General features: G+C 35.0%; 1 protein-coding gene across 1 annotated transcript in view; it reads right to left on the bottom strand.

Moving 5' to 3' along the window:
* The window catches only part of LOC131153733 (subtilisin-like protease SBT5.3), a 62,487-nt gene that overhangs the window by 31,969 nt on the left and 15,360 nt on the right, over positions 1–15,158 (bottom strand). Inside the window, exons 5-7 of the mRNA XM_058106179.1 lie at positions 13,102–13,211; positions 12,919–13,016; positions 12,620–12,787 (exon numbers count right to left, since the gene is read on the bottom strand). Coding sequence (XP_057962162.1) covers positions 12,620–12,787; positions 12,919–13,016; positions 13,102–13,211 — 376 coding nt within the window. The remainder of the gene's footprint in view (positions 1–12,619; positions 12,788–12,918; positions 13,017–13,101; positions 13,212–15,158) is intronic.

Below are 15,158 nucleotides of genomic sequence, written 5' to 3'. Positions count from 1 at the left end.
TACTTTAATACCTATATACAAAAATAAAGGAGATATTCAAAATTGTAATAACTATCATGGAATTAAATTTATGAGTCATACGATGAAACTATGGGAAAGGGTAGTGGAACAAAAATTAAAGTTAGAAACGAAGGCCTCAGAAAATCAATTTAGTTTTATGCAGGGGAGATCTACCACAGAAGCTATATATTTTTTTAAAAAGATTAATAGAAAAGTTTAGGGAAAAGAACAGGCACTTGCATATGACATTTATTGACCTCGAGAAAACATATGATATGATACTTAGGGGAGTTCTATGGTGGGTTTTAGAAAAAAAAAATAAAAAGGTGTATGTAGTAGGTATACTGATGTCATTAAGGGTATATATGATAGAGTAATGACTAGTGTAAGGACTATAGATGGAGAAACTAGAGAATTTCCAATCACCATAGGTGTACATAAAGGATCTGCTTTGAGTCCTTATCTTTTTGTTTTAGTAATTGACCAATTGACTAAGAGTATTCAAAAGGAGGTTCTATGGCATATGTTGTTTGCAAATGATATTGTATTAATTGATGAAACTAGGGACGGAGTATAGGCTGAGTTAGATTTATGGAGAGAAGTTTTGGAATCTATAGGCTTTAGGATAAGTAGAAATAAGACAAAATATATGAAATGTAATTTTAGTAATGGTAGGATGAATATTAGAGACAAAATTAAACTTGATGATGACGAAATAAATAACACTCATAGATTTCAATACCTTGGATCTATTATGTAAGCTGAAGGAGAAATTGAAGATGATGTAATGCATATAGTTAAAGCAGGTTGGGTAAAATGGAGAAGTGCTTCAAGTGTGCTCTGTGATCGTAGAATACCCTTAAAATTGAAAGAGAAGTTTTATAAGATAATTACAAGACCAATTATGCTTTATGGATTGGAATGTTGGGTGACAAAGAAGCATAATATCTAGAAAGTAAAAGTTGTCAAGATGATAATGCTTAGATGGATGAGTTATATAACATTGAAAGATAAATTAAGAAATGAATATATTTGTGGTAAATTAAGTGTAGCTCCTATAGAGGATAAGATAAGGGAGGTTTGACTCGACTCAAATGGTATGAACACTTGCAATGTAGGCCGCATAGTGCATTAGTCAGGAAGAGTGAGTTAATTACTATGGGGGCTAGTTGAAGTGGCAGGGGTAGACCTAAAATAACTTGGGAGGAGATAGTGAGTAAGGATTTAATATCCTTAGATCTGTCAAAAGAAATTGTCCATGATCGTATAAATTGGCGGAAAAGGATTCGTTTAACCGACACTACCTAGTGGGATTTAAGGTTTGGTTTTTTTGTTGTTGTTGTTGTATGTCCAATAAAATGTTTACTATAAAGTAAAATTTGAAAGTATAATAAATAAGTAAAATAATTATAATAAATTTTTATTATAGTATTTTTAATATGTATTATTTATAATTTTATTATTTTAATTATATTTTTTATAATACTATTTGATTTAAAGATGAAAACGAGTACTTTTTTAATTAAAATTTTAATTTGTATTAATTTTATTAGTGTTAACTAAACAAGTTGCTAGTTTATGGTTTTTAATTTTTATTTCTAATTTGTTAGTGTCATTTTCTAGTTTTCGTTTTTGTAATTTTTTACGGTGATATCAATTAATTCTAAAGTTTCTATTTCTTTTTTAGCAATGTTAGTCCTTAGATGACATTAGACCTAACAAAATAGATAAAAAAATGTTAATTTAAATCGAATTCGACTTGTTTAAATCGATTCATAATCGACCTGCACATTAAATGAGTCGAATATGGTTTAACCTTATTTTATCCTCCCAAAAATGAGGTGGTTGGTAGATTTTGGATTTTATTTGATGGATATTTGTCTATTCGTTAATGACTAATGTCTAAATTCATAGACAATCCCATGTTTCATGCTTATTAGACATTATTCTAACCGTCATAAATCCAATTGGCTAAGGTCTAGTCACACACTCACAGCTCTTACATTATTTTATGTTTCTTTAGGTTTGCCCGTATCTATATTCAAACTCAAGTCCAAATGCTCAGTTCTCGTGTTGAAAAATTCTAAAATTCATTATCTGAAAAATAAAAATTATAATTTTGAAATTGATTATTAAATATTTAACAATTAATAAATTATAATTTTAAAAATAAATACAACTATTATGTTACAAAATAATTTTATCATCGGATGGTAAAAAATTTTTACTAGGAATCGGAATGACGGATATCCACCGTCTACCACAAATTATCCAATCCGAATTGCCAAAAATTCGCCACTTAATTGAGTTAGATATAGATTGTAATTTTCTCATTGGATAATCGGTCTTTTCTATAACGGATGATCCAACCCGATTTGCTAGGTCTAGATGACATGTCTAAAGATGCCTAAAATGAAATAGTCTATTTTGCCCCTCCCCCTCTTTCCATTCCCTCTCCTCTCCCGAAAATCAAAACCCAAAACCCTTGGGCGCTTCCGTCTTCTCAGCTCCGTTGCCTCATTTTTCCATCGGCTCGCCTCAGTGCAGTATCATCGTCAACTTATAACGCTATTGCATTGCCGCTGGCTTGCCTAGCTATCGCCAACACGCTATTGATCTCCACAAGATTAGAGTATCTTTGCATATCCTTAGGAGAGGTGTGTATCAGTCATCGCTATGTTCAAATGGTTTTGAAATGGTTCTACCTTTTTGTTATAATCACTCTTTGTAGATTTTTTTTATTGGCTGTCTTAGCTTTCTTACAACCCTATTTTACTGACTGTGTTAGCTTTCGAGGAACCTCATTTTGCTTTATGCCCAAGGAATTTCAACTATTATCTTCACAATATCAACCTAGGAGTTCAAGAACTTGAATATCCTTTCCTTTTTGTGTTTTTTTTTTTCTTAATTTCCCCCTTCTTTGATTGTGATCATCATGATTAGCTTGTTAGAAGTAGAGCTCATTACTATCATTTTGTCTTTATCAATTTTATAATTTAAATTTTTTTTGAGGTTGTGTCAAAATCACAAATCATAAATTGCACATAATTTCCTTTTGCTATGAAATGTAAATCAATTAAACCCAAACCAAAAATGGAAATAGGAAACAAACAAAAACATATGGTTTGGCCTTTACTTATTGGGTTTTTTGGTCTGCTTGGCCTTTTCAACATGAATTCACCCCTCAGTCTTAGCAACCATTGAATAGGTTTGGGAGTTACTCCGAAGAATGTATATAAAGCAAAAGATGTTAATTGTTGCAATGTCTCAGAGGGCCAACCCCAAGAAATGGGCAGGATTGAAATTTGAAATGCCTTAACCGAGTGGTGAACTCAATATTATGTGATAAGAACTTGACATATTATATTGGACCGAGAAACATGTTTCTTTAAAAACAACGGAGTCGCCACTAACCTATTTATTCTAAGTGCAATTAGAACATTTACTTAACATACTACCAGTTTGTAGGTTGCCTAAGTCCAAGGAAGCTAGTAGTCAATGGTCTACATTACTAGATTTGGATTTGGGAGTATAATTATGCAAAGGGAAGGTATTAGCACCCCTTCACACTCGTCTAGTGGATGATATTTAAGTAGCCCAAAAATTACATTCAAAATTAATTAATCAATATTTTAATTCTTTTGCATATTTATTTATTTGACCTTTAAATATTGGATAGCCCTACGAAGGACCGAGACTATCCTCACCTTAGGACTCCCAAAAGCATGCTAAGAACACAAATCTTAGTCATCCTTATTATTTATTTAAAATTGTCCTTTATTTTTGCAGTGCTTATTACCTGACCTTTAACTGTCAGGAGGTCTTACATAAGACAATGACCTCGTGCCTTCAAACCCCAAAGACATGTAAAGAAATATTTATCACATGCAGTTAATATCACAATTCAAGCAAAAATACGTACATGGTGTGCACCATAATTCCTTGTAGGGGTAGGGCGCACACACACACACACACACAAGCATGCAAACATATACACGTATAAAGAGAGGGCAAGACATGCATTTATTCGGCAAGTAGGGCACACAAAACACATCATATAAGGGAAACTATTGAAAAATGATCAAAATTGAGTAAAAATGATCCCAAAATTTTTCTATAGAAATTTTCCCAAATTTTAAAGAATTTTTCTGCAAATTTTTAAAATTTTTAGAGAATTTTCTCTATTTTTCTTTATCTTTTGTCCTAAGAGTCAAAAATGGCTCACACAAATTTTCTTCTCTCTCTCTCTCTCTCTCTCTCTCTCTCTCTCTCTCTCTCTCTCTCTCTCTCTCAATCCAAAGGGATGACGTGTGGTAGGGTGACATCAGCATAACGTCCCCCAACATGTGGTTGAAAGTTATTGGTCCGTCGTATTAAACATAGATCGCTAATGTGACAGTAATCTAACCATTTAGAGAAAAACCCCTATCAATGGTTGGGATTGCGCCACATTACATGGTGAAGTCACTTGATCCATGTGGCCACGATTGCACCACACATCACCATCCAAGTTGTGACACATGTATCACTACCTTATTATTATGTGTGTGTATATATACACACATATATATCAATTTCTTTTCTTTTCTTTCTTTTTTAAAAATTTTTGCCTTTTCCTTCTCCCCTTACCAGAACTCTCTATATGCCTATCTTTCTCCTTTCTCCTTTCTCCTCTATGCTCCCTCTTTCTCTCTCTTCTAATTCACTATCTCTCTTAACTCACCATCATTGGCTACCACCATGGCCAACAACCACCCTAATCGCCGCTTTCTCTACCACTTGCCATGGTTAGGTGTGCCTCTCTTTTTCTCTCGTTTTTGCTCTCTCTCATATCTCTTCTCATTTCTTTCTCTCAATCTTTCTTTCCTTTTCTCGTATCTCTCTCGTCTCTCTCTTATCTCTTTCTTCTCATCTATGATTCTGTTCTCTTTTCCTTTCATCTTCTTAAATTTTTATTTATTTTTGCAGATTTAGAGAAATAGATCATGGAAGAGAGGCTTTAACTCTCCATGTTGCCCTCAATGCAATCTCATGCAGGTAAAAACACCTTTTCCCCTATGAAAGATGAATTTTTCCTTGATTTTATATTCTTGTTTGATTTTCTTGGGCTTTTCTTATGGTTTCCCACAAGCCAAATAGGATGGTGGGGTTGGGTTGATTAACTCAATGTTTAACTTAGGTTGGGTTAGGGTTAGGTCTAGGGTTTTAGGCTTAGTTTTAGAAGGCATTGAGTTGGTTTAAGGCTATGTTTTAAGCTAGGCCTAATTGGGCCATGTGGGTTTTGGGTTGTATAGGTTTATGTTAGAGTTGTTTGGCTTTAAGTCAAGCTCAATTGGGCCTGGTCTAGGATTGGGCACTTGGTCTAGGATAGGTTAGGAATGGGCTTTGAGCTATGGGTCTTGGGTAGATGGGCTAGGTCTTAGGATAGTTTAGATGGGTTAGTTGACCCAGGTTAAAGTTGACCTAGGTCTCAAGTAAGTGGGTCAAACCCATGTCATTAGACTTAGGTAGGGTTGACTTGGATCCAAGTCTTTGACCTAGGTCCTTGGGTTAGGTATGGGTTCTCGGATTTGGGTCTTTGACCCAGGTCTAGGTAGTTTGACTCGAGTTTTTGGGTATGATTTTTTTCAGATCAAGGTCAAAACCTTGAGTTTGTTTTATGGATTTTGGGGAATTTGGTAAGGTTTTTTATAGACCAATTTTTGGGCTTAGGGATTTGGGGAGTTCTGTTTAGCAGATTCCGATTTCTAATTGAGTTCTTTGTTTGGAAAGTTTTGGATTTTCAATGGGAGTTATTTAGGGGGGTTTTGAATTCTGATTTAGCTCAAATAAATGTGAAATTAGGGTAGTATATTAATCAATCCACAAAAATCCAAATGCCCTAATTAACTTACTCAAAGATTCATTCAAAGCCAGAGAAGTTGGGAACGTGGATTTATCTTTTAGTATTTCCTTTTTGCTCTTGCTTAATGAAATTCTCTAGCAATCTAGCTTCATGTCTAAGAATTCTGCACCACTCTTATTTGTTTTTACTTTCTTTGGCTTGAATTAATCTTCAGCCCCTGTCCTTTGAAATCCCACCCCTTCTATTTCAACTCCCAAGCTTTCTATCTTGAATTTTTTAGCCTTACTCATTGTGTCAATATTCAACCTCTTTGTTAATTTTCTAACATCTCCCAATTTTCAACTTTGCAACCTTTATTTCCTTCTTTAAATTTCTCTAGTCTTTCCACTCTTTTCAAATTTTTTAGCCCCATTTTGTCTCAATCCCCTCTTGGCCTATTTATAAGCAAGCTAGTTATAAAGACCAGCTCATAGGAAATGGGAGAAGGTGGCAAGCTATGGGAACCATCCACCTTGAAAAACAATGCACGAGGAAAGAGAAGGCAAGCATGCCTTGTTTGCCTTGGGAAACAGCCGTAAGAGGTTGCTGTGGTTGGGCTCAATTGCTGCCTTCCGCCCAAATTGGGTTGACTTTTTAAAAACCAGGCCTATGATTGGCCCTTCAATTTCTTAAAATTAAGCACAATGCTTACCATTTTCAAGACAATGGGCTCAATATGGGCCCACATTATCTTTTAATTACAAAATTGGCCCAAAATGGGCCCTATTGGCTTAACATGTGAACTAACATTGAAATTTTCTTGTACATGCAGGTGATCAAGAAGGCCTAATAACAAATAAATACCAATTCTCTTTTTTTTTTTTTTTTTTTTTTTGCATTTTTCTTGGAAATTGTACTTATAAAATACTCATGTGTAAAATGAAAGACATTTTATACAAAAGAAAAAAAGCCTTGATTAATGAAAATCATTTCAGTGCAATGAGGTCGGGAGATAAAAAGAAAAGAGAGATCCGATTAGTTGAAGACCTTAGATGGCATCTAAAACCAATGACTGAAAAGAACTAAAATAAAGAAAACCCCCTAAGTTTGGATATATAATGGTTAGACAAAATGAGATGTCTACATTCACAATATATTCTCTTCTTCTTGCTGCATGTAGTATACCCTTTTCTCTTTGTGGTGTGATTTTAAATTTAAAACCCACACTCCAGAACTTATTTATCATTTTTTTCCTCAATATCTCTATTTTTATAATATATTATATGTGCATCAAAGATTAAATTTATATATATGGAATCACATAATGTTGAAGTATGTGACTCAAATTAAGTGGAACACATATACAGAGAAAGCAAGCTAAGGAAAACAAGGAAGCTAGTCTGAAGAAAAATTGTCGATGATTTTACTAGGTACATCGACGGTTAAATCGACGGTTTCTTCTAGAAGCAAATTAGGAAGAAAACCATCAACGGTTTGATGTAGGTACATCGATGGTTTCTTCTGGTGAGGGAAAACTGTTGACGATTTTCTTCGACATTGTTTTTGAAATTTAAACTGGGAAGATCAATAGGTTGGGGATGCGGGGGCAAATCCTCCATGGATTGATACAAGGGTATTTGGGGAATTTTCTAATCCCTCTATGTGTCTAAGGTTAGCATAAATACAATGATGTAACTCTACTTTTGATAAACAGTGAATTTTAGCCGTTTCTTGCTCCCGTGGACGTAGGCATTCTTCCAAACCACGTTAAATCCTTGTGTGTATTTTATTGCTTTCATTATCTATGTGTGTTTTTGTATTATTCATCTTAATTGATGCACTGTACGATCACTTTTCTGCAACAACAACTCATATTAGAGCCCAAGTCACAATGGTTGAGATTTCTTCTGCGAAGTTCGACATGGTCAAGTTCAACAAAATTGAAAATTTCATATTATGGCAAAGGGTAAAGGATTTGTTAGTGCAGCAGGGCATGGTGAAGGCATTATACAGAAAGTAGCCAGGAGACATAGACAACATGAGTTGGAAGGAACTGGAAGCGAAGGTTGTGACAACTATAAGACTTTGTCTAGCTGATGACGTGATGTATCACGTCTTGGATGAGGAATCACTGGTGGTAGTTTGGCCGAAACTAGAAAGTTGGTATCTATCCAAGTCTTTGACGAACAATCTTTATCTTAAGCAGAAATTGTATGTTCTTAAGATGTCAGAGGGTTCGAATGCAAACCAACACATCAACGTGTTCAACCAAATCATTAGTGATTTGAAGCGAGTTGATGTGAAGTTTGAAGATGAAGACAAGGCATTGATGTTACTAAATTTCCTACCTACTTCTCCTATGTATGAAAATTTGGTTACAACTCTGATGTGAGGAAAAGAAAATCTCAAATTAGAGGATATCACAAGTGCTCTTTTAGGTTTTTATCATAGGAAGAAAGCTAGCAATGAGAATTTATAAGATGAAGGGCTTGTGGTGAGGGGTAATAAGGATCCTGGGAGAAGCAAGTTCCAGAGTTGACCAAGTCACAATAAATCTTGATCCAGTTCTAGGAAGAGGAAGGACATAAAGTGTTTTAAGTGCGGGAAACAGGGGCATATAAAAAAAAATTGTCCAAAGAGAAAGAAGGGGAATATAGAGAATAACAAGGGTCCATCAAAATCGGAAAGTGTTGTGGATGAAGCCAAATCAGAGAGCGGTGATGGGGATATGCTTTTTGTTTCATTTGGTTCAGATTATCTCATAAATTTTTGGATTTTGGATTTGGCATGCTCCTATCACTAGATACCCAATATTAAAGATTGGTTTGACGCCTATAGGTGAGTAAATTTTGATTCTGTATTGATGGATAATGATGCATCATGTAAAATTGTTAGAATAGGGAATATTATAATTAAAATGTTTGATGGTATTGTCAAAACATTGTGTGATGTTAGGCATATACCAGATTTAAAAAAGAATCTTATTTCATTGGACACTTTAGATTGTAATGGGTTTAATTACAATTTTGTAAGTGGAGTAATGAAGGTGAATAAAGGTGTCTTAACCATGATGAAGGGGCAAAAATCAGTAGAAAATATCTATACACTACTAGGTACCACAGTTGTAGGTGGAGCTGCAGCTGCAGAGTCTGTATTAGATAGTACAGTCTTGTGGCATATGCGGTTAGGCCATATAGGTGAGCGGGGATGATGGAGCTTCATAAGAGAAATCTATTAAAGGGTGTCAAAACATGCAAGCTAAATTTCTACAGGCATTGTGTTTTTGGGAAACATAATAAGGTGCAGTTCAAGACAGCCACACACAAGGTGGAGGAAATTCTAGACTATGTTCATACAGATGTTTGGGGGCTAGTAAGGGTAGCATCATAGGGAGGATATACATATTTCATGAGTTTTATCGATGATTACTCATGAAAGGTTTGAGTGGACTTCATGCGGTACAAGTCAAAAACATTTGCCAAGTTTAAGCTGTAGAAAACTAAAGTGGAAAACCAGACAGGGAGGAAGATCAAATGCCTTAGGTTCGACAATGGTATTAAGTACACAGATTCAAAGTTCATGGAGTTGTGCAAGCAACATGGCATTAAGAGACACTTCACAGTACGCAAAACACCACAACAGAATGGTGTGGCGAAAAGGATGAATAGAACAATAGCTGAAAGAGTTCGGTGTCTCAGGTTGAATGCAGGGCTTACAAAGAACTTCTGAGCAGAGGTAGTGAATATGGCATGTTTCTTGATTAATAGTTCACCAAGGGCAGCGCTATATGGGAAAGTAGCAGAGGAGGTGTGAACAGGCAGTGCAGTAGACTACTTTGATTTGAGAGTGTTTGAATGTCCAGCCTAAGTGCATGTTTTTAGTAAGGAGAGATCGAAGCTTGATGAAAAGTATAGATAGTGTATCTTTATGGGGTATCAGAAAGGGGTGAAAGGTTTCAAGCTTTGGGATCTGAAGGCAAACAAGGTGGTGATCAGTGGAGATGTGATTTTTAATGAGAAAACCATGTTGCAGCGCACTTAGGAAGAAGAGAAATAGGTGCCAGAAAATTGCAGCAGCAATGATCATATGGTGCAGGTGGAACTAGAGACTCATGGTAGAGATGACAATGTTTAAAGTGCAGGGAGTCCTAGCTTAGGAGATCAAAGGCATCACATTATAGCTATAGACAGGCCCATATGCACTATTAGACCACCCCCCAGGTATGGTTTTGATAATTTGGGTTCTTATGCACTTATTACTAGTATCAGGGATCCTCCAACTTTTCAAAAGGTGGTGCACATCCAAGAGAAGAGTAGATGGATGGGTGCTATGGTGGAGGAGATGGAGTCTCTACATAAGAACCAGAGATGAGCATTGGTGAAGCTTCTAGAGGATAAGAGAGTGATAGGATGCAAATGGGTGTATAGGAAGAAAGAAGCAGTATGAGAAAAAGGAGAAAAATTCCAGGCTCTTTTGTAACCAAGGGTTACTCACTGAGGAAAGGGGTTGATTTTGATGAGATATTCTCCCCCGTGGTCAGACACACTTCCATTAGGGCAGTGTTGGGTCGGGTAATGCATTTTGATTTGCATTTGGAGCAAATGGATGTAAAGACAATGTTTCTCCATGATGATTTGGAGGAGCTGAGTTACATGGTACAACTAGAAGGGTTCAATCACTCTAGACAAGAACACTTGGTCTGTAAATTGAGGAGATCATTTTACGGGTTGAAGTAGTCTCTGAGGCAGTGGTAAAAGCAATTGACCCCTACATGATCCAGATTGGCTACAAGAGATGTGAGTATGATTGTTGTGTTTATATGAAGAGCCTTGATGATGGTTCGTTTATTTTTCTATTGCTTTAAATATGTGGATGATATGTTGATTTCCGTGAAGAGTACGAGTGAGATCAACAAGTTGAAAACTCTGTTGAGCAAAGAATTTGACATGAAGGATTTGGGTACGACTAAGAAGATTCTTGGGATGAAGATTCGTAGGGACAGAGCTTCCGAGAGATTGTGGTTATCTCAGCGTAGCTGCGTTGAGAGGGTGTTGGAGAGGTTCAGTAAGGACAATGCAAAGTCAGTGAGTACACCTTTAAGAATCATTTAAGATTGTCTACCGCCTAGTGCCCGAAGACAAATGATGAAGTTCAAGTCATGTCAAAGGTTTCATATGTTAGTGCAGTAGGGTGCTTGTTATATGCTCTGGTTTATACAAGACTAGATTTGGTACAAGCTGTTAGTGTGGTGAGCAAGTTTCTTTCAATTTTGAGATTGCAAAATTGAGATGCAGTCAAGTGTATTTTCATATATTTAAGGGGTACTACGGACTATGACATCATGTTTGGCAAACAATAGGGTGATCTTTCAGTTGTGGGATATGTGGATGCAGACTATGCAGGGGACTTAGATGATAGGAGGTCTACCATATGACATGTATTCACTCTTGTGCAGGGGCCTATTTATTGGAGGTCCATGGTTTAGTCTCTAGTTGCACTATCTTTTATTGAGTTAGAGTATATGGCAGTGGTTGAGGCTGCCAAGGAAGCATTATGGCTTATAGATTGGTCAAGGAGCTGGGTATTTAGTAAGGTGGAGTTTAGTTGTATTGTGATAACCAGAGTGCCATTTATTTGGCAAAGAACTAGGTGTATAATGCGAAGACCAAACACATAGATGTGAAATTTCACATGATTAGAGAATTGGTTTCTTTTGGTGAACTATTGCTTGAGAAAGTTCACACTTACAAGAATGCAAGAGACTTGCTGACAAAGCCTGTTACCACGGACAACTTCAAGCACTACTTGGACTTGATTAATGTCTCCAGATGCTAGATGGGAGGTGTCCCAACCTATTGTCCTAGGTGGAGCTTCGGGTTATGTTTACTTATTCTCTTAAGGGATGAATATTCACCAAGGTGGAGATTGTTGAAGTATGTGGCTCATATCGAGTGGAACACAAGTACAGAGGAAGCAAGCTGAGGAAAATGAGGCCGCTGGTCTGAAGAAAAACTATCAATGGTTTTACTAGGTACATTGACGGTTGCATCAACGATTTCTTCTAGAAGCAAATTAGGAAAAAAATCGTTGATGATTGATGTAGGTACATCGAAGGTTTCTTCTAATGAAGGAAAACCATTTATAGTTTTATGAAACCGTCAACGGTTTTGTTCGGCATTATTTTTGAAATTTAAACTGGGAAGATCAATAGCTTAGGGATGCGGGGCATATCCTCCGCAGATTTATACAGGGGTATTTGGAGAATTTTCTAATCCATATGTACGTCTAGGTTAACATAGATACAATGATGTAACCCTGTTTTTGATAGATAGTGAATTCAGTCGTTGCCTGCTCCCGTAGAGGTAGGTATTCTGCCGAACCACGTTAAATCCTTGTGTCTTTTATTGCTTTCATCATCTATGTGTGTTTGTGTATTATTCATCATAATTGTTGTACCGTACGATCACATTTCACAACAACACATAATTATCTTAAAACATTAGAGGGGTGACATGGTGGGTAATCGATTTGGACCCAGCTAACCTGTTAATTAATTAGCTTGGGTTTGAAATGAGCCACTTTTGATTTTTTTTTTTTTATGAAAATACATTTGGGATCACTAATGACGCTATTTTTTTTACTTCATCCAATTATAAACACTAAATTTAATATGTACCACAATGTCCCATTAAGAGATGAATTTTAATTAAGAATGACCTAAATTAATGACACAGAGCCAAACATAAAATTTATTTCATAATAGGAGGGGAATACATATTGAGAGAATAAACTCACCAGTGTCTAGATTCCCAATGATTGTATCTTCACCATATCTTGCCTTTTTCCAGAAATTTCTTGAGGGTCCTAAGTTATTGTCATTATTTAGTCCCATAAAGCTCCAGGACCTAGTTGTATGTAGTTTTCTTGCACTATCTGGGAAAACTGAAACAACTTTTGGATGATCTGTATTTAAATTAAAAATAATCGCATTTAGTGACTTTTGGAAAAATCTAATAACTTTTTTTAAGAAAAGGAAAAAGAAACATATATATATATATATATATATATATATATATATATGAATAATTTTTTACTAGCTATCTTTGTTGCCTCTTCCTCCTCAAGCAGCGCAGCGAAACCATTAATATGTCGCGAGTATGAATAAAAGATGGCATCCTCGGCACGTACCTCACTACTTAGAAATTAAAGCATTTGGAGATGTCAATTCCATAAGCAAACAAATGAGAAGCTATTACGATATGATGTATTTGCATTACCTTCCTAGAAGCGAGCCCAAAAACCTATAATGAGACTCTGTTATTTGATTCTTATCAAACAATGGTGATTCTTTGCGATGTGAATGGCCTCTCATGTACACGACATATCCCTACATAGTACATTTAAAAAGAAACTTAAATTTTAGAATAAGATCAATCTACATGAAAAATTATACCACAATTAAAGAAGTCAATCTATCTTTACTTACTTGTTTAGTTTGAAAGGTAGTCCCAAGAAGGAGTGAGAGAGGAAGTAAGGTTAGGATAATATTTGAAAGCCCTCTCTTTAAAAGAAATCTGTACTCTGCTTGGCCACCTGTTTTGATGAAACAAATATTATAGTGGAGTTGGTTTGCCACAAATGTTATGCTAACAATAAAACAAAGAACAATTTGCATTAAAATTTTTTATATATATACTCATAGAATTGTTTTATTCACGCCCTTTCAATGTGAAGTAGATCTTGGAAAAATAGCTTAAAAACTAGTAAAACTCACTTTTGATAATAAAAATAAAATAATAATAAAATTAAATTAAATAATAAATTATATTAATTAATTTAACAAGTAAAATGAATAATATGATAAAGAAAAAAAACAAAAAAAATATTGAAACAAGATATATAGAGGTAAGTTATTATAATATATATGTGTAATATATAAGTTAAAGTTATATATATATATATATAACTTTAACTTATACAAAAAAAAAAAATTGAAACAAGATACATATATATATATATATATGGGTAAGTTATTATAATATAATGTAATATGTATAAGTTAAAGTTATATATATATATATATATATATATATATATATATATATATAATAGTGTAAGCTTCTCCAGAAGCTTCTGTTTCAATTTCAATACTTCAAATCCAATTTGAATTGGATTTCCTGCGCCCAGTGCTCTCTCGTTTCTCTCAGTCTCACTTACTTCTTGTTGCTCCTCTGTCTCCTCTCTCCCACTCTCCTCAATCTCTTCTTCAATATTCGGTCGATTGAAAATCCGAAAATATCGTTAGATTCTTATCATCGCCACCAACAATTCTACTAGAACAGATTTGTCGTAGGAGCGGTGTAGATATATCTCCTAGGGTAAGGCCAATTTTCACTCTTACCTTAGTTTTTCTTAAATCTTAAGTCCAATTAACGAACAAAATTACCAAGAGATTCGTGAGGAGATTCTCTACAATCTAGCCGGAGCGAGTTTTCGAATTGGAGCTCCAGGGCACCAATCCTAAATCTGGGTAAGTTTAATAATTTAGACTTTTATTAGGCTATTTAGAGTATTCAGAACTTAGGAGAATTTTAGGGAAAGTTACTTGGGGGATTGTGATGAATAATATGGTTAAATTTAAATTTCAGGGTTTTAGGGGTTTTTGAATGTTTAGGGCATAGGTTGGGATTTTATCGAGTTTTTTAGGAATCAGGTAAGGGGATTAAGTTAAATCAGGAATTTTATTTAATTTGAACCGATTAAATTAATATATATATATTTATTTATTTATTTATTTAAGAATTTGAAGGTTATTTTTAAAACCAACCATTCGAAATGTATTTTACAAACTTAGGATATATAGTATGGTATTTGAATAGAAACGAACAGTGCAAAGCTTGATTGTTTATATGGTTATGTTTAAATGTTAAAATCGTGTGGCCGATGATTATTTGGTAGGATTTATTGTTTAATTGGATTTGAGATTGTTTGCGAAATACTGGAACTGTTTGTGATATAGTGGAATTGTTGCAAAAAATACTAGAACTGCTTGTGAATAATGTAGGAATTTGGTATGACGATCGAGGGCCGAGTTTTAATTGACGGCTATACGCCGGATTGTGTTTTGTGGCCGGGGGCCAGGTTTTTGAAATAACAAGAAATATATGTGAATTGATGTTTTAAATGGTATTTTCTATTATCTAAATTGCATGATATGCTTTATGAATCCTAGGGACCAATGTATTGTGAGTACGGTACCATTGCTAGGGATTTGTTATGTGGCCATGTGTGCCCACACCTGTGCTGAGAGGTGTAGGGTGGCCTTTTCTGATTT

Source organism: Malania oleifera, chromosome 4 (genome assembly GCF_029873635.1).
Source record: "Malania oleifera isolate guangnan ecotype guangnan chromosome 4, ASM2987363v1, whole genome shotgun sequence".
Taxonomy (NCBI): Eukaryota; Viridiplantae; Streptophyta; class Magnoliopsida; order Santalales; family Ximeniaceae; genus Malania; species Malania oleifera.
The sequence above is the reverse complement of the archived record's forward strand: the minus strand, read 5'-3'. Positions and strand labels throughout refer to the sequence as shown.